This window comes from Mustela putorius, unplaced genomic scaffold (genome assembly GCF_011764305.1).
Source record: "Mustela putorius furo isolate JIRA1106 unplaced genomic scaffold, ASM1176430v1.1 tig00003875_pilon_pilon_pilon, whole genome shotgun sequence".
Classification (NCBI taxonomy): domain Eukaryota; kingdom Metazoa; phylum Chordata; class Mammalia; order Carnivora; family Mustelidae; genus Mustela; species Mustela putorius.
In genome coordinates, this window is record NW_025422026.1 from 5,444,565 (window position 1) to 5,471,134 (window position 26,570).

Sequence of the window (26,570 nt, forward strand, 5' to 3'; positions counted from 1 at the left end):
AGGATATAAAAATCACACTCCTGACTAAAAATTTCTTGTATGTTCTTTTAGTCTTTTGTTTTCCACAGACCAAACTGACCAAACAGTGATTTGGAAAAAAAAAAAACAATAAAACACCACCATGTATCTTTTTGAAAGGTAAGTATACACATTAATTTATTTTTAAGAATATATTTATATTTTTAAAAACAGGACATGTATACGTCTAAGCAGCATGGCTGACAGAGACCAAACCCATGCCGGTAAGCTTTCGAGAACCATTGAGTGTGCAGACAGTAGTGCTGGCACAGGCAGGCAGAGGAAGAATAAATAGTGCTTGGGGGAGAGCAGTAGTGATCGCCAGGGTACGTGAAGATGCGGACGCTGTAGCAGGAACAACTCCCCAGTACTGACATGTGCAAAGTTCCAGATCTCCGGGACAGAGATGGCCCAGCCCGGCCCCACAGCCTGCCAACTGCAGGGGACAGACGAATGCCGGCACCTCAACCCGGAGAACACTAAAGAAGCAGAGTTCAGGTAAGCATGCGTGTCCGTACACATGTCTCTGCATGTAGGCCATTGCACCATAGAACAGAATTCTACACCATTTAACAAAGGAGCCCCAGCCTCTCTGTCCGACAGGATGTTCATCTCTCGTTATAAGGGTACAGGCCAATAACACTTCGTGCCCCATGCCCCGAGGATGGGCACGATGGTAAAATACAACAAACCCTTGGTCAGGCTTCAGCAATAGAATTACGGGGCAGAGAAAGAAATTAGGTTCCATCTGCTAAAATTTGCACTTACTGCTATGAACTAAGATTGAATGTATTTCTTGGGTCAAAACAACAATCAAGTTTTTGAAGACCCACTGAACCATCTGGTAGGTTTTCATCTGTAACAATCACTTCTGTCAGTCAGGCCCAGGGTAGTAGAACCTAAACTCAAGAAAAATCGAGGCCCCCCCCCACATAATCAGGTCTAGTCTAGGCACAGGAAGCTACAGCGGCTGACTGATCAGGGCTTCTCAGGATTGGATGTTGGTCGAATTGAGGATTCGAGAAGCAGCGTCAGATTTGGAAGCCTTTGAAAGTTCTCGCTGTTGAAAAATAAATAATGTCAATGGCAGTGCGGCCCCTCCCCGGCACACCCCCTTGTCCTGGGAAGTACGGGTACATGACTCTGAGCCCGAGGTCCCTCGCCAGCACAGGCTCTGTTAGGGATGGAAGATGGAAGCCTGAGCACCATGCTATTAGCCGTAGATAAGCATGTGCACCCTGGACCCCTTTCCTGAGCCAGTACATTCCACCAGAACCTCCCAGCACAGAAATCCCTTACGCTCCATGAAGTACTCTCTCCAGTGGTCAAGCTAGGCAGGCAACAACCTTTGGTCTCTGAGCCCTTTATAAAGGACGGGGCCAGACCCTCTATCTACCAATCCCTGGGGCCGAGGGCCTTGGAACCTGCTGGTGATTTGATCTCCTGCTGGAGCACATGGAACAGAAGAGGGTAAAGCATGAACGAGTCCCGAGAAAGGGTAGGAGAAGTTAGAGAGAGGTTAGGAGAGGTTAGTCTACCGGCTTGGTGCTGCCTGCGGGGGTGGGTATGAGCCACAGCAACCCAAACCAGCCTAACCTCCCACCTTTATGGCCTTGCCATAAAGAGGAGCAGGTGCATTTAAGCCCCAAGTGGGCACTGTGGGACTGGGCTAAGCAGGCAGGAGCAAGCGGGTCCCTCAGTGCAGCCGGCAGCCAGCCGGAGCGACACACACAGGGATGTCATTTGACAAAAGTGCCGTAGTATGAAGCCAGCTGCAGTGTTCCAGACAAGCTCTAGCCTTGGGCAACTGCCCCCTTCCCCGCCACTGCAGCCCCGAGAGTGGCACCCCTGGCTGTGCGCCAGCATGTCCCCTCCACCCCGACCCCACGTGAAGAGCAGCCTCCCCTCCCCACAGGAAGATACTGAGGGAAGAGAGAACACGTGCTGTTAAGGGCGCTGCAGTTAAGGATTAGTGAAGACGGAGTAGGTTACTAGGAACAAAGAGTGTCTGGAAAATCGCTTTCCCAATGCCACATGATGCTTTAGCAGCTTGATGTGGGAGGAACAGGCAGAGGCTAGGAAAGGAGCACTGGCTCGCTCGTGGCAGACAGAAAGCTGGCGGGTGAGCCCGAGGGTTAGTACGGCATATACTCCAGGACATGATCAGCACGCAGGCCCAGAACCTCACGACAGGCAGCACACAGCTGGGGCTCCCCTCCCCGCGTGATGGGGCCTCTGTTCTCTCCAGCACGCTGGAGGCCTCTGAGGTCACAACCAGGGAGGGTGAAGGTCTTCGGGTGTGAAACACGGTGATTTAAAAAAAAAAAAAATTTGCCTGACTTTAGGTAGGGCTGAGAATCCAATTCAAGTCTGAACAAGTATTCTTGTTAATCAGCAGGTTAGGATGTTGTAGGATTGAAGTCAGAAAGTAGTTTTGATTTCCACATTAGGAATTCCTACTTCCTTTGTTTAAAAAAGGGGTGGGGGGCGCTCTACGATAGTACAGCTGAGATGATCAGTTAGTGTAGCTCCGTGTCCAGACGAGAGTTCAGCGAGCAGATGTGACAGGTGAGTTTGGAAAATGGCCACGGGACATGCAGGGGTTGCCATACAGACCTGAAGCCCAACAGCGGAGCTGTCAGAGAGGGGCGGATCCTTCTAAGAACAAAGAATTGAGACAATTACCAAGAACTCCACCAAGAGAGCACCAGGGCAGTGATCAGAAGGGTCACCTCCTGCAGCCAGGGAATGGTATTTCTTAAGCAGAAGGATCGAGGTTAAATGTCGCGTTGCCACTGCCACTTTCCTTCTTCTCTTTCCCCTAAACCACCCGACCCCGTGCCATGGTCAAGGCAGGAAAGGGATTCTCAGCCTCCAAAAAACTGTCCTAATTATCTGGGTGCCCTTGGGAAGGAACCCACTCTGCCCCAACTGTGTGCTCCCCAGAGACTGGTAGATATCAGAAAAGGTGAATTACCGCAAACTCAGAATAGGTGCTGGCAACAGAATTAATGCTGAAGTTGCGCTGCAGGGGGGCCGAGGCGGGGTACCCACCGCTCAGGATGCTGCCGTTGAGCTCCAGGTTCTCCTTGTCGGCTCCATGCCTCCCAGCACGGGGGGTTTTTTTCCCCGAACAAGTGGAAGTGATGACCGGCTGCAGAGAAGAGAGAGATCCGGGCATCATGCTAAGGAAGGATACACACACACACACACGTGCACGCACACACAAGTGGCCAAAGGCTAGTAACATCTCCATATTATTCATGTCTCTCCTTGTGGTTTTAAAAGCTGCAGGAATTCTTAATGATGTGCAGAGGACCTGTCTTAAGCCTGTCTGTGAAATACTTGAAAGACACACGTAGCACATCTTCTCCACCTCTCTTTACATGACCGTCCCCGACCGTCTCGCGATCCAGGGTGGCCGGACTGGAACCCACGCACAGGGACCTCGCTCAGCAGCAGCTGAAGCCCAAGGTATGAACCGAGCCCCCAGAATCCTATCCCAGTGACTCCCATGATCCTACTGGGGTTCAGAATGACCATTCCCTCTCGCAGTCGACAGATAAGCTAGCTTACTCTCAGCATCTCAAGGGAAACTGAATCCAGGCATCTTAGACAGTGGCACAAGCCGGCGGGGCGTCCGGGTGAGCGGACTGGAGCCGTGTTGGTGAAGCCCTTGTGCGCACAGCATACTGACCTTGCTGCCAGAAGGTGGAAGCCGAGACACGGGGGAACGGTAGACTGTCCCCCCAAAGACAGGCCGAATGCTGCTGTTGGCCGTGGCATTGGACATGGCGGTCGTGTTCAGCTGCGGAGAATGGGCGAAGAGAACACACCGAACACACTCAGTAGCCTGCCCGGCACCACAGAGAAAGGAACAGAGGAGAAAGTCCAAGATGGGTTTCCAAGGCTCAGAGCTTTGAGAGACCTGTGGTAAGTGTTCAAAGCTGATTTCTACCCAGATTGAACTATAGCATGGCATAGCCATTTTGCTTCTAAACCTATCAGATTAGGTATTCACACAAGAGGTTCGAAAGCAGAGCCATGCAGAGGTCTGTGTCCAAATGCAGCCACTTCACAGCAGCCCAAAACCCCACCAACAAGCCTAACGTCCACCCCCAGGCAAATAAGCGAATTGCGGTTGAGTCGTGCTGTGGATACTGGTCCCCGTTAAAAAGGACTGACCTGTTACCTGTGCCGCAACACGGATGAATCTCACCAAAGTTACGCTATATGAAAGAAGCCAGACCGGAAAGGCATACATACTATATAACCACATGCATATAGCGTGTTAGAAAATGGAAACTTGGGACACCCGGGTAGCTCAGTGGGTTAAAGCCTCTGCTTTCGGCTCAGGTCATGATCCCAGGGTGCTGGGATCGAGCCCCACATCGGGCTCCCTGCTCAGTGGGGAGCCTGCTTCCCCCTCTCTCTACCTGCCTCTCTGCCTAGTTGTGATCTGTCAAATTAAAATAAAAATCTTAAAAAAAAGCAAACTAGTCAGTGGTGACAGCAAGGCTATGGCTGCCACGGGCTGTGGGGGCGCAAAGAGAACACGAAGGGGCAGGAGGAAACTTTGCATGCCATGGCTGTGTTCACGGGCTTGACTGTGGTGATGGTTTCATGGGGTATACGTATGTCAAAACTTAGGGAAGTATACACTTTATCTGCCAATTTGACTCAGTAAAATTAAAACAAAACAAACCCTCTAGGTAGGGGCACCTGGGCGGCTCAGTCAACTGAGCATCTGACTCCGATTATGGCTCAGGTCATGATCTTAAGGTCGTGGGACTGAGCTCTGGGCTGGGAGTGGATCCTGCTTGAGATTCTCTCCCTCTCCCCCTGCCCCTCCCCGCCCTCCTCGAGCACGGGCATGCACTCTCTTTAAGATAATAAATCTTAAAAATCAAATCTTTAAAAACTATGTAACAATAGGGAGCTAGTTTAATAAATGATAGCATGGCAAGAGGACAGAAGGTGCAGCTAACAGTAAGCATGTATTTGAAGAATGACTGATGCTATGAAAAAAATCACAAGCAATAAACCCAGTAGGGTGAGGCAGAAATCCAAATTATATGTGATCTCTATTTTGTAAAAATACATTTTTAAAAAATATTTTATTTATTTGACAGAGAGCACAAGTTGGCAGAGAGAGAGGGGGAAGCAGGCTCCCCAGTGAGCAGAGCCCAACACGGGGCTCGATCCCAGGAAACTGAGATCATGACCTGAGCTGAAGGCAGAGGCTTAACCCACTGACTTAACCCACCCAGGTGCCTCATAAAAATACATTATTTAAAAGCCTTTTTGGGGTGCCTGGGTTGCTCAGTGGTTGAGCTGCTGCCTTCAGCCCATGATCCTGGGACGGAGCCCCACAACGGGCTCCTGGCTCAGAGCGAAGCCTCTTCTCCCTCTCCCACTCCCCTTGCTTGTGTTCCCTCTCTCGCTGTCTGTGTCAAATAAATAAAAACTCTTCATAAGCTTTTTTAAAATCAGGAAAAACACCATATATCCTCCTGGGAGTTTTTGCAGGGGATTTTTTCTTTTTTCTTACATGAGCTCCACCATCAACACGGGGCTTGAACTCCCGGCCTGGGATCAAGAGCCGCAGGTTCCACCGACAGAGCCAGCCGGGCGCCCCTGCAGGGGATTCTTAAACTATCGTATGTTGTAAAATACGAGCCGAGAAGTAAAGCTCTACTTCATTTATCAAAGACAAGGTCACGTTCCTCCCTGACTTCTGCTCCAGCGATGGAAGAATACTGGATATTCCATTTACTAAACTTGCGGTTCGGGGCCCCCAAGTTTAACCCACCCCAGACCCCAACAACAGGCACACATCTGCACTGGCCAGGCCGTGACTGTCGTTATCAAGTTGCTACCGGGGTAAAGGTTGTCTTCCGTTCATACATTTAGAGGAACCTCACCCGGAAGGCCCAAGAAACTCTTCCCCCTCTGTGGGGCAGGAGGCAAGAGGTGGCCAAGAGCCATCGCCTCGAGAGCCCCATAAGGGCGGTTCGCAGAGCCCCGCGCTCACCTTGCGCACTTTGCCGGGTGTGTTGGGGGTGAGTCCCCGCCGCTTGCTGGGCGTGCGGGGAGCACTGCCGTACAGCATCTCGGTCTCTGTCTGCTTCTTGTTCTTGAGTTGCTGTGTGAAAGTCAGAAGCAAAAGCCATAAATCTCAGGACGGGAAGAGGCCTGAGATGGGACAGAAGCAGTGCCCGAAGTGGAGTGTCCAGGCCCCATACCCAGGGCTACCCCTCCAGCTGCCGCCACCCCCGCCTCCGGCAGAGACCCTGGGCTGCTCACACCCCGTCCCCGTCCCCCGCTGCGCTCGCTCACCCTTTCCTGCTTGGCTCGCTCCTTCTCCAGGCGGTGCGCCTCCCACTGCTCCGACACGTACTCCATGAACTTCTGCCCGTTTACCACAAACGCCTTTGAGTGCTCCCGTTCCCACGTTTCTATCCGTGCCTTCAACTCCTCTTCCAGCTGGAATCGTAGACAAGGACACGCTGATTACCACCAAGTTTTGGTGAAGCCCGCGTGGAATGATTCCCCCAAAGGAGGACCCCGCCCCAGAGCACCGGGAGCGGAACACCAAGCTGGACCCACGAGGGTACAGGACGGAGTGACCAAAGAGCACAGCCTAGGGATGGTTTATTCCTAACACACATGAAGGGGGAGAAGGCAAGAACCCAGAGTCTAACTAGGGTTTTGGTGCCTAAAGCTGGACGCAGCACAGGGAACACGAGCAACGCGAAATGGGCAGAGCGGGTCGAGAGCACCGCCCTTGGGGTTCGCAGCCGCATCTACTTCTCAGTGGCTGTGGAAAGGCGGGCGAGTTACTGAAGCTCTCAGGGCGTCTCCTCATCTATAAAGAAATGATCCTAACCTCCTAAGGAGGTGGTGACAACAAATGATTAATAAATGGAAAGCACTTTACAACAGTATCTGGCACTTAACGCAATAGTACTAACAATTACTTCTACTACTAAAATAGATGACGGGGGGCCTGGGTGGCTCTGCATTCAGCTCAGGTCATGGTCCTGGGGTCCTGGGATGGAGCCCCATGTCGGGCTCTCTGCTCAGCGGGGAGCCTGCTTCCTCCTCTCTCTCTGGCTCTCTGCCTACTTGTGATCTCTGTCAAATAATAAAATCTTTAAAAAATAGTACAAACTATTTATACCAAAAATAAAAAAAGTTAGACAACAGTAGGGGCGCCTGTGTGGCTCAGTTGGGCATCAGCCTACGCCTTGGGTCATGCTCTGCGGTCCCGGAACTGGGCCCTGTGCTGGGGTCTCTGCTCAGCAAGAAGGCAGGTCTGCTTCCTGCCTTCCCCTGCCCCACTGCCCTGCACTCTAATACATGAATAAAGTCTTAAAACAAAACAAAAAAACCACCAGTAAGGAAGCCCACAGCACTTTCTCAAAAGCTTGCCTTATGTTATAAGCCAAACTGCATATTCCCAAATTTATGTTTGAGTCCTAACTCCCAGTACCTCAGAATGTGGCTTTATTCGGACATACAGGTAATGGAGCTAAAGTGATGTCATTCGGACTGCTCCTAATCCAACATTCACTGGTGGCTTTGTTAAGAGAAAATGTGGACACAGATACAGAAGGGAGGCCAGGTGAAGGTTCAGGGAGAAGGCAAGTCATCCACAAGTCAGAGAGACAGGGCTCAGAAGAAACCAACCCTGGGGCGCCTGGGTGGCTCAGTGGGTTAAGCCTCTGCCTTCAGCTCAGGTCATGGTCTCAGGGTCCTGGGATCGAGCCCCACATCGGGCTTCCTGCTCAGTGGGGAGACTGCTTCCCTCCTCTCTCTCTGCCTGTCTACCTCTCTGCCTACTTGTGATCTCTCTCTGTCAAATAAATAAAATCTTTAAAAAAAAAAAAAAGAAGAAACCAGCCCTGCTGATACTTTGCTCTCAGACTTTTAGCCTCCAGATCGCGAACAAATTCTGTTGTTGAAGCCCCACAGTCGATGGTACTTTGCTGTGGCATCCTGAGACAGCTACGAAACCTTGATATTCAGATGCTTCCCCCAGGAAGGCTCGGCATATACCTGCCATCCTTGCCTAAGCCTTGGAAGAAAGGACAGTTCTGGGGCGAGACAATTCAAAGCAGAGGATTTACAAACAGTAAGGTGTTTTGTAGCCAAGCACCAAAAACTCTTTGTGGCGACGTTACCTTGGGGAGTGTTTTTTGAAGCTTGGCTCGTTGCTTTTCTTCTTTTAGAAGATTTCCTCCGCGGTTTGTAAATCGACTTGGATCTGAAGCTTTTCTCTGTGAAAAATACCTTTTAATTAGAGGAGGCCCTGCGACAATTAGACCAGAAACTGCTGCTAAGATCCCTCACTCTCATAAACTGATACAAACTAAGGAAACTCTCAGAGTTCTGCATTCCCAACCACTGTCCGCAGTGAGAGGCAGTGATGTCCTAAGACAGGTGAGCGGGCTGTGAGCACTTACAGGTATACGCACGATCACCCACTGGTGTGTAGGAAGACTACAGTTTCCTTTCTAATCTAAAAGTAAGATGGGGGCGCCTGGATGGCTCGGTGGGTTAAGCCTTCAGCTCAGTTTATGATCACAGGGTCCTGGATTGACCCCCGTTCCCTCAGCCTCTCCTCTCCCCCTGGCTCGTGCTCTCTCCCCCGCTTCAAATAAATAAAATCTTTTTAAAAAATAAAAGATAGGCGTTAATATGTAATGTGCAATGTCACTGGCTCTCTTCCGTGGTTCAGATGTCAAAGACCACTTGTCACCTATAGGGAATGAGACATGTGGAGCGACAAGGGAGGGGTCTACACTCGGGAGGGCTTGGGGGTGGCGTCCCTCCTCGCCCACTCACTCCTAGCACGCGAACGACGCAGCGTAAATGTGCCCGGTTAAGAGGTTTACGATCTGTTTTTTTATTAAATTAACACTCACAAAATAGGCAAGTTAAACATGTTAAGTGTTAGGCTTCTTTTCTGTTTTTGTTATTGTATCATGTATACAGTATATCAGGGCAGTAATTTAACCATGTAATTTGTACATATAAATTAGATTTATACACTCAAAAATTGGAGATCATCAGAAAATTTTAGAAATAATTTGTCAATGTGGGGGCAAAGCTCCTAAAGAAACTGTTTGCCTTCCAGACCACTTGACTCATGACCGCCCGTAAACACTAGCTAAAGGGGGTGGTAATTCATTTCTTATTTTTCCTTAAATACCGGCATGTCAGTAAGCCTTACTTACCTGGCTCTTTACTGACATTTCCCACCCTTCCTTCTTGCTTCCAACCACAAGTTAAGGAGTAACTGAGGCCTGGGGCATCTGTTCTTAGTCAGCTCTGAGACCTCACACGGGGCTCTCCATTCAAGTCCTGTTTCCCTGCTGTAACCCTGAAGGGGTTGAGCTCAGATTCCCCAACAGCCCCTTTCAAGCTCTGAGAACGAGTCTCCGTGTGCCCTACACGTCTCGTCTGGCTCATCCAAGCCCCATGCCTGAGCTTGGAAACCTCTGAGGAAAGCTGTGAGAGCCAAGTCTGTCAGGAGAAAAGGAATTCAGACCATACACACGTGCCCCGGTACCCAGGGGCTGTCTTCTGAGAAGACAGCAACCGCTGGAATGGTAGCGAACAGTAACTGCCGCCCCACATCCGTGCCCCCCTTCCTTGGGTCAGAGAACCAGAATCTGTCTGCAGCAGCGGCTCCCCCGGCCTCTCCAGCCCCGGGTGTGGCCTGCAAGCAGAGCAGCAGTGCCTGACGTGCAGCAGGGGGAGCTCCAGCGCTACCTTGACCCTGAGGTCCGGTCCACCCGTTAGTGGTGGGGAAGCCGGGGACACAGACGACTGTGGAACAGCTGTGCCTGCCCTGCATGTTCTAGCCTGGACTTCTTTTTGCAGGAATTCGACCTCACTGAGGGCAGGAATTCCGTTCTCTGTTCCCGCATGTGAGCTGGGCACGGCTGGGTCAGCAGCAACTCAGGCCTTCGTGCTGAAGCCCGGGGGTCAGACCCCTGGCCAAGAGCGGAGCGGAGGCGGACCCTGCACATGGCGGGCGGGAACGCTCGACCGCACTCTAGGGGAACAGAAGCTCGGGCCGTACCTCAAAGTCCAAGAAAAGTCTCCAGCTTTCTTCCCACTTCTGGACGCCTTCGAAGAGTTCCTTGTGAAGCTCATAGTAGTTTCTTAAGCGCACGATCTCAGCATCGTGCAGCTGGAGCAGATTTTCCGTGTAGTCCTCTGCAAGACCCAGGCCCCGCAGTTTTTAAAAATGCCTCGTGTGGAGCAGCCCCACGTACTAACCCCCATCCCCTTCCTCCTAAAATGAAACCAGATTTTCTTCCTTATAGTAAAAGCGACACGTGAATAAGTGCACGCTGTGGACGACAGAGCCAGCTCTGTCACACGCTCAGTCTGCGGGGAGCAGGGAGTAAGGGGCTAGGCTATGGGTCACAATGACGAAGATTCTCAAAGCTGCGTCACCTCTTGCCCTGTTCTCGGTTGCCCTCACCATCTTCCTTTCCATCCTGCTCACAGAAAATGTCTAAAAACCTAGTACAATCTCATCTTTATGCTCAGTTCAGTTCAGGCTAGAGCTCCGCCGAGCTCTCAGGGATGACTCCATGGGCTCAAACGTGCCCTGCGCCTCCGGGTTAAGTTGCTGAACATTTACATGCCCTCGCGTCCTCATCTCCTGAGGTGAGGATTAAGTGAGGCGGCGGCGTCAGGAGTCTGACAGTGCACCTGGCACGGGGTGACCGTGAGCTCCTGACAGACCTGAGCCTCACGACGACAGGCTACGGTGACTTACTACTTCTACTACTTCGGAAATCAAGGCCCCCTTGTCTCCTAACGGCATCTGCAAATGTTAATTACACAGGAATGGCAGCTAACGCTACGTGGCTTGAAAAGGCAGCAGAGGAAATCTGTGCTGGTGAATGTCTGCCCTCGTAAAAGACAAGTGAGGACGTCACAGGAAACCGCCGCCGGTGTACGAACCTGCGTAGTAAGGGGCAAAAGCCTGTCTCTGCTCCTGGCTGTAGAAACACTGGTCCCAGTACTGAGCCAGCTCCACTCGAATTGCCTCAATCACTTTCTTCATGTTTTGCATCTTCAGTTCCTCCAGCCGATCCACTTCCAGCTGCAGCTGTGACAGAGAGACTCGGTAAAGGTGCTTGCCATCATGTACTTTCATGCAGGAATACAGACGTGCAAAGGTCCCCCTAACCCCCCACCCTGCTAAAATAAAATTACAACACTAAGCCACAGGGGTCAGTCAACGCTTTGAGAGAGAGAGAGAACCCACACATACAATAGCAGACAGGGAGAGAATCCCAAGCAGGCTCCAAGCTGGATGTGGGGCTTGATCCCACAACCCTGAGATCGTGACCTGACCCAAAATCAACAGCTGAACACCTGACCCACTGAGCCACCTAGGTGCATCAACACTTTTTATAACTCTTATCACGGGAGCCAGAAACCTAAGAAAAGTGCACAGAGGACAGAAGATAAACAGGCTACAGCCACCCCTGTCTAATGCTTGCCTTAAAACCAGGCTCGTAGAGCACCTGGGTGGCTCAGATGGTTAAGTGTCAGCCTTCAGCTCAGGTCATGATCCCGGGGATCCCCTGGGATCGAGCCCTGCATCAGGCTCTCTGCTCGGTAGGGAGCCTGCTTCTCCTTCCCCACCCCCCCCCCCAACTCATGTTCTTGCACACTCTGCACACAGGCTCGCTCGCTCTCTCTCAAATCTTTAAAACAAAAAACAGGCTCACTCGAGGCAGACGGTGTTGAAGACGATATACTTGACACTGGTAGAGACTGCTGACCCAGTGCCCATTGGATTTCTTACCGCTTTCCTGACCTTGGCCTTTGACCCAGTCATAACCGTGGCCACAGCTTCTCTCTCTTCTGCAGGTATCTGCAACCTGTCCCAGAGCTCTCGGATCTGAGCTCGCAGACCCTCACACACTGCTTCATTTTGTGATTTTCGCATTTCCAGCTGTAGCAAGGAGAGCCAATGGTTATGGCAAAGACAGCAGCACAAAGAAGGCCAGCCCTGTGGCTTCCTGCAAAGAAATGTTTGGACCCACACGGAGAAGCAGCACTTTTACTAGATTGTGAAGAAGTGTGGTTTCATGACTTTTGGACACAAACTGTATGGCTGCCATTATGGTAGGATCTCAAACCCCAAGAATTAGAATTCAGATTTTTAATTTAAAAAATTAAATATGAAGCTAATTCACATGACTAACAGTATTTCATCCAAAATTTCAATTTCATTCTTAGAGCCACAAATAAGTGTTTTGTTAAAAAAAGAAAAAAAAAAAAAAGACAAGCCCCCTTCAAGGTTATACATCATTCACTGTCTCTACCCTCCCTCATTCTTTTAACTTACACAGACTTATTTAAGACTGAAGGGAAAAAACTGCCATTTTTTTCGAATCTCTGGACACTAGAGAACCAGGCCGTAATGTGAGCGGTTATTACCTGCCGAAGCAGCTTCTGTAGTGTCGCAATATTCTCCAGAGACAAACAAAAGGCATCTTCATCTTCACACACCACATCCCTTTCAAAGCTCGTGTCTGGGGTGTGATCTAATTCCTCCATACACAGGACGATCTGTCTCTTTATGTTGACGAACTCCTCACGTCTAGACGCCTACGAAATAAAATGATTACAAGTACCTACGGGAAAGTCCAACTGACTTTCAGGAAGTGTGAACGCCAGCACTTACCTTTGTTTCCCTCAGCGTGGCCACGTGTTGTCTGAACTGGCTCAGCTCTTCTAAGCTGGGAACCGAGGAGCTGTCAACGTCATAGTGGGGCATGCAGAGAATTTCACACAGCTCTTGATCTTGTTCTTGAAGTAGTTTCAGCTCCTGTTTTCGCTCCTTTTTCTGTTTTCGCATCAGTTCCACCTGAGTGCGCAAATCCTTTTCTAGCTGCAAGATGGTCGTCTCTCCTTCTTCCTGCAGGAGACAGTGTACCATTGTGAGAAGGTTCCATGTGGATCTCTTCAAATGACGAGAAGGACAATGGGAGAGGGCTAGGGTGAGAGGCCTTTTTTTTTTTTTTTTTTTAAAGATTTATTTATTTGAGGGCGCCTGGGTGGCTCAGTGGTTAAGCCGCTGCCTTCGGCTCAGGTCATGATCTCAAGGTCCTGGGATCGAGTCCCGCATCGGGCTCTCTGCTCAGCAGGGAGCCTGCTTCCTCCTCTCTCTCTCTCTGCTTGCCTCTCTACCTACTTGTGATTTCTCTCTGTCAAATAAATAAATAAAGTCTTTAAAAAAAAAAAAAAAAAAAGATTTATTTGAGACAGAACGAGTGAGAGAGAGCATGTGCACAGGTGAAGGGCAGAGGGAGAAGCAGACTCCCCACTGAGCAGGGAGACTGACGTGGGACTCAATCCCAGGACTCTGGGATCATCACCTGAGCCAAAGGCAGATGCTTGACCAACTGAGCCACCCAGGTACCCCCTTGGATGACAGACTTTTAGTTAAACTTACAAATAAGTCAACTCATGGCCAGCAATATATGGCACCAAGAGGGCTCCCTAAGAAAGGTCTTGAATAAGGAAAGGTACCAGGACACTTTTGTAAGAGGTGAAAAGTGGTTGGAAAGCTTACGTTGAGTTAGCTATTGAAGACTATATCTAGTTCAAGACGTGATGCTCATCCTAATAATCCTAAGAACAGCACCTAGCCGATAAAAATCAATGGTCTTTACTCTACTCCAACATATTAAGAGGGAAAAAAAGTGGCAGGTATAGGACTTAAAAATTTACACGATTTTACTCAACAATGGTGAATAAAGACTATCATGTAATCTGAGGAAGATCTATCACTGTGTATCTAACTTCTTACCTAATTTCACACTGAAAATTAAAAAAAAAAAACCAAAAAAAAAAACACTAAAGAAACTATTTGTTGGGGCACCTGGGTGGCTCAGTGGGTTAAAGCCTTTGCCTTCAGCTCAGGTCATGGTCCCAGGGTCCTAGGATCAAGTCCCACATCGGGCTCTCTGCTCAGTGGGGAGCCTGCTTCCTCCTCTCTCTCTCTGCCTGTCTCTCTGCCTACTTGTGATCTCTGTCTGTCAAATAAATAAATAAAATCTTTTTTTTTTTTTTAAGATTTTATTTATTTGTAAGAGACAGAGGGAGAGAGAGCAAGCGAGCACAGGCAGACAAAGAGGCAGGCAGAGGCAGAGGGAGAAGCAGGCTCCCCGCCAAGCAAGGAGCCCGATGTGGGACTCGATCCCAGGACCCTGGGATCATGACCCGAGCCGAAGGCAGCTGCTTAACCAACTGAGCCACCCAGGCGTCCCAATAAATAAAATCTTTAAAAAACCCACAAAAATTATTTGTCTAAAATCAATGATACAGGGATGCCTGGGTGGCTCAGTCATTTAGCATCTACCTTTGGCTCAGGTCGTGATCCCAGGGTCTTGGGATCAAGCCCTGCATTTGGCTCCCTGTTTAGCAGGAAGCCTGGTTCTCCCTCTCCCACTCCCCCTCCTTGTATTCCCTCTCTCGCTGTCCCTCTGTCAAATAAACAAATAAAATCTTTAAAAATAAATAAATATTAAATAAATAAATAAAATCAACGATATATATGCCATTTCTGTAGATTCCAGGAAATTCCACTAGTGTCATGGTCTGTCTAATTGCTCTTGGCTACCAGGTATGAATTATCCTTAACCTTTTTTTTTTTTTAAGATTTTATTTATTTACTTGAGAGAGAGACAGTGAGAGAGAGCATGAATGAGGAGAAGGTCAGAGAGAGAAGCAGACTCCCCATGGAGCTGGGAGTCCGATGCGGGACTCGATCCCGGGACTCCAGGATCATGACCTGAGCCGAAGGCAGTCGTCCAACCAACTGAGCCACCCAGGCGTCCCAACCCTTTATTTTTTAATTTTTTATTTCTTATAAACATATATTTTTATGCCCCTGGGGTACAGGTATGTGAATCGCCAGATTTACACACTTCACAGCACTCACCATAGCACATACCCTCCCCAATATCCATAACCCCACCCCCTTTTCCCAACCCCCCTCCCCTCAGCAACCCTCAGTTTGTTTCCTGAGATTAAGAGTCACTTATGGTTTGTCTCCCTCCCAATCCCATCTTGTTTCATTTAAAAATACGGAACGCTTCACGAATTTGCGTGTCACCCTTGCGTGGGGCCACGCTAATGTCCTCTGTATCGTTCCACTTTTAGTATGTGTGCTGCCGAAGCGAGCACTATCCTTAACCCTTTAGAGGCGGTCTCCCGGGGATGTCTGGGGGGTTAAATCGGTTAAGTATCTGCCTTCGGCTCAGGTCATGATCCAGGGTCCTGGGATGGAGCCCCACATCGGGAATCCCTGCTCAGCGGGGAGTCTGCTGCTCTGTCTTCCTCTGCCCCAGCCCCCTTGTGTTTTCTCTCTCAAATAAATAAAATCTTTTGAAAGAAAGGAAGGGAAAAGAAAAGGAAGAAACTCCCTCCTAGACACCCACGTACTTCTTGCTGTAACAGAGAGAGGGACCCCGGAATCTCACGGCACCATGTGCTGCCCCTGCACTCACAGCCATTCCAACCACCTCCCCAAGCTCCACGCTGGTTTTCATTTTTATGATCCCAACACTATTTCTACTGGTTCTCCCCAGGGACACCTTTTGGACCCCTATCCTGTTACTCATTTCATCCTTGCTGGGCTCCTCCTTCAAGCCCTGCCCCGTGGTAGGCCGCCCGACAGCGAGCTCTCAGCCTGGCCCGCAGCAAACCCTGCAGGCCCTCGGCCTGACTCTGCCGCCGGGCCCTTGAGACCTCTCTCCGCCAGCCGCGTTCTGGCTGGTCCGCGGCACACAGCTGCGGGGTATGAGCAACACCACAAAGGCAGGTCTTTTGGTAACTTTCCCTTGTATCACTAGATCACTAGTCACTTTTGCTTCCTGGTAGTGCTTTTCATTTGCTTTCAGAGAAAGAATAGCATCATTCCATCCATACCTACCTTAAAAAAAAAAAAAAAAAAAAGGAAGTCCTACGCCCTACAATGATAGCAAGAGGAAGCTGGTTTGGACGGAAGGATGGTAGCACTTACCAGCTCTTCCACCTCGCAACAGGGCAACTCTTTACATAAGTGGAAGTTGCTGGAACAAACTGACTAGGTGGTAAATTCTCCCCACTTTCTATGACCAAGATTCTACAAGGAAATCTTCCACTGGAGCCCCAAGTCAGAGCAGACCCAGCAGGAGCCCCCAAAGGCCCCCGCCATGTACCTGGAATGGCTCGACATGTAACTCGCTGCACAGTGTATTCAGCTCTTTTTGACAGATGGAAATGCTTTTGATGAGCCTTTCCTTCAGGCTTTCCTCTTCGGCAATCATCATATCCAGGAGGTCCTACAAGAGAGCGAGAAGTCCCATAAAAGGTTGGGGTCAGTGGGAAAAAAACCCAAACCAATAACAACAAAACCTTCATAATTACAAATTCTTTTTTTTTTTTTAAAGGTTTTTATTTATTTATTTGACAGAGATCACAAGTAGTGAGAGAGGCAGGCAGAGAGAGAGGGAGAGGGAAGCAGGCTCCCCGCTGAGCAGAGAGCCCGATGTGGGGCTCGATCCCAGGACCCTGGGATCATGACCTGGGCCGAAGGCAGAGGCTTTAACCCACTGAGCCACCCAGGCATCCCATAATTACAAATTCTTTTTTTTTTTTTTTTTAAAGATTTTATTTATTTATTTGACAGAGAGAGAGATCACAAATAGGCAGAGAGACAGCCAGAGAGAGAGATGAGGAGAAGCAGGCTCCCTGCTGAGCAGAGAGCCCCATTCGGGACTTGATCCCAGGCCCCTGGGATCATGACCTGAGCCGAAGGTAGAGGCTTAACCCACTGAGCCACCCAGGCGCCCCCATAATTACAAATTCTTAAAGAAAGGACTTAAATAGGGGCGCCTGGGTGGCTCAGTGGGTTAAGCCGCTGCCTTCGGCTCAGGTCATGATCCCAGAGTCCGGGAGTCAAGTCCTGCATCCGGTTCTCTGCTCATCGGAGAGCCTGCTTCTCTCTCTCTCTCTCTCTCTCTCTGCCTGCCTCTCTGCCTGTCAAATAAATAAATAAATAAAATCTTAAAAAAAAAAAAAAAAAGAAAGAAAGAAAAAATAGGACTTAAATAGAAACAAAACCAGGAAAAGCCTGTGACTTCCAGTGTCACTTCCCCAGTTCTCGCGAAGGGACACCAGTCTCCACACTGCTGTCCCACTGCAAACAGACCAGTACAACTCAGCTCACCTTGATGTGCTTCTTCACAACCTCAGTTCGTTGTAACCGCTGGTCCTCTGGAATCCCGATCAATTCCCAGATTTCCCGCAGGTGATTCAGAGCTTTCTGGAGACATACTATCGACTCCTCCGCCAGCACCTCACTGAAAAGCAAGAGAAGCCAGTAACATGAGCCACTGCCTCCAGACTAAAAGCAGTTATTTACAAAAACTGAACAGACTAGTTTCTCAGTGGCTTCAGGCTAAAACAAATCAAAAACCCATATTCAGCTTTAACCTCTCTTCTCCAAAACACAACACTGGCAAAGCCAAATTCAGTATCGCCTTACACTAGGGAAATTCAATTTCTTCTTCTTGAATTGAAGAAATTCAGTTCTTCTTCTTTTTTTTTTTTTTTACATTAAAAAAAAAATGCTCATCCCAATAATCCTAAGAACATCACCTAACCAATGAAAACCAACAGTCCTCGCTCTACACCCAGCGTGCAACCCAACATAGGGCTTGAATCCATGACCCCCAGATCAACACCCGACCTGAGATCGAGAGTCAGATGCTTAACCAAATGCACCACCCAGGTGCCCCAGAAATTCAGTCCTCTCAGTAACAGCCAGAATCAGGACTTTCATCAACAATTCTACCTATGGCAGGACAACACAGAATTATAAAGAAAAACAGGGGCACCTGGCTGGCTTAGTTGGCAAAACATAGGAGTCTTGAACTCAGGACTGTGAGTTGGAACCCCAGGCTGGGTGTAGAGACTACTTAAAAAGGAAAGATAAACCAGACAAAATGAACTCCCGCCAAACACAAGAGCCTGCTCTAGGAAAAGCTCTTGTGAAACGGCAACTCACTACAGTCTGGTTGTCCTGAAGTTACCGCCACTGACTTTGAGAATGGCTCAGATTACACAAGACAAACATCAAATGTTGGCGAGGATACAGAAAGACCAGGCCTTTCATACATTACCAGCCCGGAATGGAAGCCAGGACACCACTGTGGAACCTGCCGCAGCACCTGCTGAAGCTGAGCCTCGCAGGTGTATTTCCACACGCGGGGCTGGCAGAAACCAACACGTACGGGATAAAGATGAGCATAGGGAGGGTCAGAGCAGCGCTAGTCCTAGGGGCGTGAGAGTAGAAACAACCCGATGCCCACCAAAGAGTAAGCAGTCCGTTCCTACCACGGAATAACAGCAATGAGCACATATGATCATAATGTAGCAATGAACCACAATGCTGAGTCTCAGAAACATCACTTGGACTACGCTAAATGAAAAGAAGTCAAACGCCAAAACGCTACATCCTACACGATTTCATTTGTGAAATTCTAGAAAAACTATAGTGAAAGAAAGTCTGGGATCAGAGCAGGAGGTCCACTGCCAAAAGGCACAAGGAAACTTTTTTACAGTGATGGAATGGTCCTAGATCTTTCGATGATCACCTAACTGTATACAACAACCAAAATTCAAAACTGTTCAAGTAAAATGAGTTAATTTTACTGTATGCAAATTATACCTCAAATCTTAAAAAACAAAACAAAACAACAAAAACAAAACAGGCGGTATGGGACCCCTAGGTGGCTCAGTCGGTTGGGTGTGTGACATTTGATTTCAGGGAGGGTCATGATGTCAGGGTTGTGAGATCAAGCCCCGCCTCAGGCTCAGAGTCTGCTTGAGATTCTCTCTCCTGCTCCCCCCTCCCACTCCTGCACGAGTGCACGCTCTCTCGCTCTTTCCCCCCCCCCAAATAAATAAATAAATCTTTAAACGGCGGGGGGTAAAACAAAAATAATGTTAAAAAAAAAAAAAAGAAAAGTTAGGGAAGAAAAGGAAAATTGGTTTGAAAGAAACAAGCAAGTCAAGCAAGCATTTATCACCATGTGATTCCAATTATACAAAATTGAAACACAGGCAAAAACCAAGGTATGCTTTCAGCGGTCAGGACGGTGGTCAGTGGTTGCCATCGTCCTGGGCGGTGGTGACTGGGCAGGGATACAAGGAGCACTGGTTACATAGGTGTGTACTGACATTGTGAAAATTGATGGAGTTGGCCCTTGCATTTATGCACATTTCTGTATGTTATTCTTCAATTCCAAAAAGTTTATTTTAAAAAATGCATTATCTGATGCAAACTTAACTGGGCACCTTCTAATTTGTCTTTAAAAAGTTTACTTTTTTGGGGCGCCTGGGTGGCTCAGTGGGTTAAGCCGCTGCCTTCGGCTCAGGTCATGGTCTCAGGGTCCCCACATCGGGCTGTCTGCTCAGCGGGGAGCCTGCTTCCTCCTCTCTCTCTGCCTGCCTCTCTGCCTACTTGTGATCTCTTTCTGTCAAATAAATAAATTTAAAAATCTTAAAAAAAAAATTTTTTTTTTAAAGATTTTATTTATTTATCATAGAGAGAGGGGGGGAAGAGAGCGAGCACAGCCAGACAGAATGGCAGGCAGAGGCAGAGGGAGAAGCAGGCTCCCTGCCGAGCAAGGAGCCCGATGTGGGACTCGATCCCAGGCTGCTGGGATCTTGACCTGAGCCGAAGGCAGCCGCTTAACCAACTGAGCCACCCAGGCGTCTCTGGTTAGCATTTTTAAAGTAAACTTTTTAGGGACGTCTGGGTGGCTCAGTTGGTTAAGCAGCTGCCTTCGGCTCAGGTCATGATCCCGGCATCCTGGGATGGAGTCCTACATCGGGCTCCTTGCTCGGCAGGGAGCCTGCTTCTCCCTCTGCCTCTGCCTGCCACTCTGTCTGCCTGTGCTCGCTCGCTCACTTGCTCTCCCTCTCTCTGACAAATAAATAAATAAAATCTTTTAAAAAATAAATAAGCTAACCAGGGGCGCCTGGGTGGCTCACTGGGTTAAGCCTCTGCCTTTGGCTCAGGTCATGATCTCAGGGTCCTGGGATCAAGCCCTACATTGGCATCTCTGCTCAGAAGGGAGTGTGCTCCCCTGCCCCCACCTCTCTCTGCCCACTTGTGATCTCTGTCAAATAAATAAATAAAATCTTAAAAAGAAAAAAAAATGGCTAACCATTAGTCTGCTTCACATAACACTTAAAAAGCAGAAATTGAGATGCGATTGGGAGGGAGACAAACCATTAAGTGACTCTTAATCTCACAAAACAAACTGAGGGTTGCTGGGGGGAGGGGAAGAAGGGGGTGGGGTTATGGACATTGGGGAGGGTATGTGCTATGGTGAGTGCTATGAAGTGTGTAAACCTGGCAATTCACAGACCTGTACCCCTGGGGATAAAAATATATTATGTGTTTATAAAAAATAAAAATTAAAAAATAAAAAGCAGAAATTGGGGGCGCTTGGGTGGCTCAGTGGGTTAAAGCCTCTGCCTTCGGCTCAGGTCGTGATCTCGGGGTCCTGGGATCGAGCCCCACATCTGGCTCTCTGCTCAGCAGGGAGCCTGCTTCCGCCTCTCTCTCCTTCTGCCTGCCTCTCTGCCTAATTGTGATCTCTGTCTGTCAAATAAATAAATAAAATAAAAACCAAAACAATAAAAACAAAAAGGTTGCCTCTCCTACTTAAAGAAATCTTTGGCACAAACACCAGTAGCCTACACCAGATGGCCAATATCAATACCCAGATAGCGAATAATGTTTCAAAGAATTTATTGTACTTCATTCATTTTAGAAATGGGAACGGGTAACTAAGGCATTTGTTTAATCTCAATCAACTAATATTAATTATTCTACTCTCAACTGAAGTTTAACTTCGGAGTCTCCCCAGGCACTCCAATTTTAAGACAAAGGAATGCATAAGTCAAAATTCTAATCTTTGCATTTTATTAAAAATAACCTATAGTGGGTACCTTGGGTGGCTCTGTCGGTTAAGCATCTGCCTTCAGCTCAGGTCGCGATCTCAGGGTGTTAGGATCAAGTCCCACATGGAGCTCTGTGCTCGGCAGGGAGTTGCTTCTTCCTCTCCCTCTCTGCTCTCCCTCACTCTCTCTCTCAAATAAATAAATAAAATCTTAAAAACAAAAACAAAACCTACAAGACTTCATCTGTGGTCAGTATCCTCCAGTCTGAATGCAAAAGCCCAGTGTTGAGCCCAACCAGACTGGGCCATTGCTCTAAGGGGCATGACTCCAGACTCCAGGCAGTGCTCTGCAGTCTCTTCCAGGCTGGTCCACCCCATCCTAGCCAATCCACAGTTCGGCAGCTAGGATCTCTAGAAAACAAAATCCAATCAGGCCTTTGCGGGACTACTCCCTTCAAAGTTTCCCATCGCCCTCAGCAAACAGTTCAACCACTTTCAAAGGAAAGGCTTTCAAAACCTCTCAAGTTTTGTCTCATTTAAAAAATACATTGTATTTATTTGAGACAGAGACAGAGAGCCCGCGCAAGCACAAGCGTGGGGAGTGCAGGCAGAGGGAGACGGAGAAGCAGACACCAAACTGCCCCGGCCGAGCAGGAGACGGAGAAGCAGACACCAAACTGCCCCGGCCGAGCAGGGAGCGGGATGTGGGACTCAATACCCGGCCCCAGGGATCATGACCTGAGCCAAAGGCAGACACTCAACCAACTGAGCCACCCAGGTGCCCCAAGGTTTGTCTCTTAATCTCTCTCACAGCTCACTCCCTAAGATTCTGGCCAACAGAACCTATGAGCATTTCCCGGACATGCTCCTCCCTCAGCCGTGTGCAGGTCTCAGCTGTTGAAACCACCATGCTTCTGTACATTACCTCCACTTGCCATCACCTTCTTTGAACAGCTGTGGATTCCTCACAGTCATCCCCCATCCCCACCGGCCCCATCCACTCTGTAGACCACAGACTCAAGACCAAGGACTGCCAGATCTTATCCGTGTTCATTTTTCCAGACCATAATGCACAGCAATTGTTCAATAAACGGAAAATGAATGGCCTTGAGTCCCTACCAAAGGCTCATTATGCCTCTAACATCCAGCTACCTTCAGTTTATAAGCTCTCACATACAGACAGATTTCAAAGCTCTGCTGCCTAGCTCCGTAAAACATTCAGAAGGTAAAGTGATCACTCTTTTGAAGCATAAAATTCTAGCACATGGGAAATGAATCGGAATAGACATTTCTCCAAAGAAAGTCTATCATGGCCAATAAGCATGTGAAAACACACTGACCACTAGCGAAATGCAAATGAAAACTAGAGAGATACACTTCACAGGTACCAAGATGGCTATAAGAAAAAAAGACAGTTACCAAAAAAAAAAAAAGGCAATAACAAGTGTTGGCAAGGATATGGGGAAATTGGAAGCCCCCATACACTGCTGGCGGAAATGTATGATGGTGCAGCCTCCTTGGAAAAGTCTAGCAGTGGGGCACCTAGGTGGCTCCGTGGGTTAAAGCCTCTGCCTTCGGCTCAGGTCATGATCCCACCTGGGATCGAGTCCTGCATCTGGCTCTCTGCTCAGCAGGGAGCCTGCTTCCTTTCCTCTCTCTCTCTGCCTGCCTCTCTGCCTACTTGTAATCTCTGCCTGTTAAATAAATAAATAAAATCTTTAAAAAAAAAAAAGTCTAGCAGTTACCATATAATCCAGAAATTCCATTCCATAGGTACTGACCCAAGAGACATGAAAACATGTCCATGCAAAACTCATATACATTTTTTTTTAAATATTTATTTGACAGACAGAGAGATAGCCAGAGAGGGAACACAAGCAGGGGAGTGGGAGAGGGAGAAGCAGGCTTCCCACTGAGCAGGGAAGCCCAATGCGGGGTTTGATCCCAGGACCCTGGGATCATCTGCCCTGAGCCAAAGGCAGATGCTTAAGGGGAGACACCCAGGCGCCCCTCATACAAATGTTTATAGTAGCATTTTTATCATAGCCAAAAGATAGAGACAACGCAAAACGGCCATTAACGAATAAACAGGTAAATGGGATACACCTATCTGGTGGAAAGTTATCTGGCAGTAAACCTGGGAAACATTAGGCCACGGTAAAGAAGCCAGTCACAAATGACAATGTGTCGTAGGGTTCTATTTATATGAAATATCTAGAACAGGCAAAGGTAAAGAGGCAGAAGTAGGTTAGTAGCTCTATGGGGCTGGTGTGTATGGAGGGAGGAAGGTGGAAAAGAGCCTGACCTCTAATGGGTATATGCCCGCTTTTCAACGGGATGAGGAAATGTTCTAAAACTGACTGTGGTGATAACTGCAGGACTCCGTGAATGCACTAAAACCCATCACACTGTATGCTACACGAAAGGTAAGAAATCACTTTAAAGACCATCTGAGATCTTTTCCAGTCCAGTGACCTAGTTTCAAGAGATTGGGAAGACTGGATCTTTTCACAACCGTTTGTGTCCTTGGGAGGTATCCTTCTAAGTACCCTCAGCTTTCCAGTGATGTGTTAGGAGAATAAAAATCTCAAAACTTGTACTTTTAGGGAAATTACCTGAATCTGTTTACAGGCGGTGTCTAATTGAACCAAGAGAATTATTATTATCAGTGAATGCACTGAGGCATCTTATGATCATACTTTTTTGAAACATAAGTTATTCACTCAAAAATACTACTTGAATATTTATCATACACATGGCACATTCTAAGTGTTGGAACTCAGCACTGAACAAAACTGATATCCCTGCCCTCTTGGGGTTTACATTCTAATAGTAAAAGAAAAGCAAATGTAAGCAAATCTTATATTAAATGGTAGCAAGTCCTCCCTGAGGTGATCTTTGAGCAAAGAGAGAGGTAAGGAATCCAGTCATGGCCCATGTTGGGAAAGAGAGATCGAGGTACAGGGAACAGCGAGTGCCAATGCCTGAGATGGGATGGTCCCTGGTAGGTGCCCAAGAGAGCAAGGACTCTGGTACGACTGGTGCAGAGTACAGCAGGACGCCAGGGGCCTTTGTAAAACGCAGAGGCTTTTACTCTAAAATATGAAATCACCAGAGGATTTTGGCTCCTGTGTTGACAAGAAGCTTCAGGAGAAAAAGGCAGAAGCAGGTAGACCAGTTAAGAGGCCAGGGGAGCACAGCAAGAGATAACGGGGGTGACCTGGACCAGGGCAGTGGCCCAGAGCTGGGGAGGAGTGAGACTGTGGCTGTCTTTTGAAAATTAAGGCTAATGTCAGAAATGAGAGAAAGAGGGGATACAAGAATTAGTATGAATCTTGTGAAGGGTGGAATATTTTTCTAATTCTTTGAAAACAGTACTCAAGTGAGAAGGGTCTCTAGATTTGTAATTCCAAACGCCCGTTTTCCCAACAGGCCCAGTAAGATTTGTTAAAGTAATCGAATCCACTTTTTTTTCTTTTTTTAACTTTTTCATTATAACAATTTTTTTAACTTTATCAAAAAAAGTTAAATTTTTTTTAACTTTTTCATTATAACAATTGTGTGCATACTGCTTTTAGTTAGTGGCCCCTCTGGCTCCTGGAGGCTAGCAGTGTGTTAGCTGTACAGACATTTGTTTTGGTTTTAATTGGCTCTGAGATCTACAAATCTCATGTCATTTAGTTCTGTAAAAGTAATTTGGCTAAATTAGTAAACATAGCTGTCTTTCAATTAAGTAAAAAACCAAAAAACACTGCAGATTATGTGCCAGATTTTTAAAAAATGACAGCTTTACTGAAGTTTTTTTTTTTCCTTTCTTTTTTCTCTTTTTTCCCCAAGATTTTATTTATTTATTTGACAGAGAGAGAGAGATCACAAGTAGGCAGAGAGGCAGGGAGAGAGAAAGGGGGAAGCAGGCTCTCCACTGAGCAGAGAGCCCAGATGTGGGGATCCATCCCCGGACCCTGGGATCATGACCCAAGCCGAAGGCAGAGGCCCAACCCACTGAGTCACCCAGGCGTCCCAACTGCAGTTATTTTAAAACCCTGGCTGTTTTTTCAAATGGTGCCATGATTTGTACTCCCTTCCCATTCTCCGGGAGGCAAGCACTTGAAAAGGAACGACGGGAATTAGTAATTATGGAAGGACGAACTTTCTACAGCGACAGAGCAATCAGTCTGACCAATAACCACAAATAATGAATCATCACAGTGCCTCGCCCACCTCTTTCAGAAAGTAACGTTAACGTTTTTATCGCTCTTAACACAGGAGCCCTATGCCCTGGTATCATCCCTATTTTAGCACAAAGCTGACACCTCTCCCTTTTGCAGCTGACATTCCCAGAGCAAAAGAAAGGTGGTTAATAAGCAAACCTGCCCCTCAATGCCAGTAAGTGCTGTGCAGGGAAAACCGAGGGGAGGGGACAAAGGAGAGAAGAGACAAGTGACAATCGGTGTGCGGACGAGTCTGGCCCCTACTTTAAGTCGGCGGCGCCCCCTCCCCAGCAGGGCCAAGGGAATCGTGAAAAACACCGGAGAGCAATTCCTTCATGGCGCTCCTGAACTTGCAAGGAACCCGGCTCCCGACCGCGTCAGCTAAAACGTTAGCGCCGCAGCCCGGCCCCGCGGGAGACACGGAGAAACGGAAACACCTGACGACCGTAAAGAGAAGCGCGAAACCCGACCGCAGAAGACGCAGGACTTCGAACAGGCCGTGGGTGCCAAGAAGCAGCACCTGAGGCGAGCGGGCGGGGCTCGCGGACACCCGGCGCGTCCAGGCTTCTGGAGCCTCGGGAGCCCGCGGCCGCCGGGGCCGGTGCGCAGCACGCCTTGCCGCCCCCGCCCCGAGCACCAGCTCAGCGCTCCCAGCCCTGCCGGCCGCGCCCGGGCCTCACTCGGCGCGGCCTGCCGTGACACCCGCGCTCCGGGGGCGTCCCGGGGACCCCGCACCCGGGACGGGGGTCGCTCCCTCCCGCAGCCCGTCGACCCTTCCGCAGCCCGCACCTTCTCCTCATGGCGGACGCTCCAAGCAGCCGGCCGTCGAGGCCCCAGACCTCCTCCACGCGGGGCTGAGCGCAGCAAACTCCCGCAAAGACCGCTGTGTTCTTCCTGGCCGGCGCTCCGCGAGCCGTTAGGTCACCGCGGAATTTCAAACTGAGCCCGAAGGCGGAGCAGCCCCGCGATTGGCGCTCTGACCCGTCGCTCCTCGCGAAGCCCCGCCTCCTGGGACGTGAGCCGCGAGCGCGCACTGCGTCCAGGCGCGTCGGAGCTCGGAGCCGGGGCGGGGTGGGGGGGCCGCGCGCTGGGCGTGGGAAACGCTAGCCTGCCGACTGGCGGTGGGGTCGCTGTCTGCGCTTGCGCGGGGAGCCGACGGAGCCTGGGGGGACGTCCCTCCCTGCCGCCCCGCCCCGTCACTGTTTGGATTCGAAGCTCTGGGCGCCGCCCGGAGACCGCGGGAAAGGGGCGAGAACCGCAGCCCTTCGGAAGGGCCGGAGCGGGCTCAGGGGGAAAGCCTTCCCTTTAACCCGCTGCCCTCGCGCAGGCAGAT

The 26,570-nt window shown here is 49.0% G+C and overlaps 1 protein-coding gene and 1 non-coding gene across 7 annotated transcripts; both read right to left on the bottom strand.

Annotated features, from left to right (window-relative positions):
* Positions 1-128: 128 nt before the first annotated feature.
* PRC1 (protein regulator of cytokinesis 1) lies at positions 129-26,166 on the bottom strand. 6 transcript variants are annotated; one of them, XM_045067322.1, is made up of 15 exons: positions 26,027-26,166; positions 17,279-17,411; positions 16,269-16,391; positions 12,746-12,979; positions 12,499-12,669; positions 11,861-12,010; positions 11,008-11,155; positions 10,112-10,248; positions 8,205-8,300; positions 6,358-6,504; positions 6,053-6,163; positions 3,716-3,826; positions 3,073-3,172; positions 2,635-2,673; positions 129-1,078 (listed from the first exon to the last, which is right to left on the bottom strand). In XM_045067322.1, exons 1-14 carry the CDS (start codon positions 26,035-26,037, stop codon positions 2,657-2,659), a joined length of 1,689 nt encoding a protein of 562 aa, XP_044923257.1. In that variant the 5' UTR covers positions 26,038-26,166; the 3' UTR covers positions 129-1,078; positions 2,635-2,656. The 6 variants fall into 6 exon arrangements, with proteins under 6 accessions (XP_044923257.1, XP_004763774.1, XP_004763771.1 ...); XM_004763717.3 differs by having other exon boundaries at positions 2,635-2,676; XM_004763714.3 differs by having other exon boundaries at positions 2,996-3,172.
* Positions 15,147-15,252, bottom strand: LOC123388140. The gene has a single exon (XR_006602699.1). It is a non-coding gene; the product is annotated as a U6 spliceosomal RNA (small nuclear RNA).
* Positions 26,167-26,570: the final 404 nt, after the last annotated feature.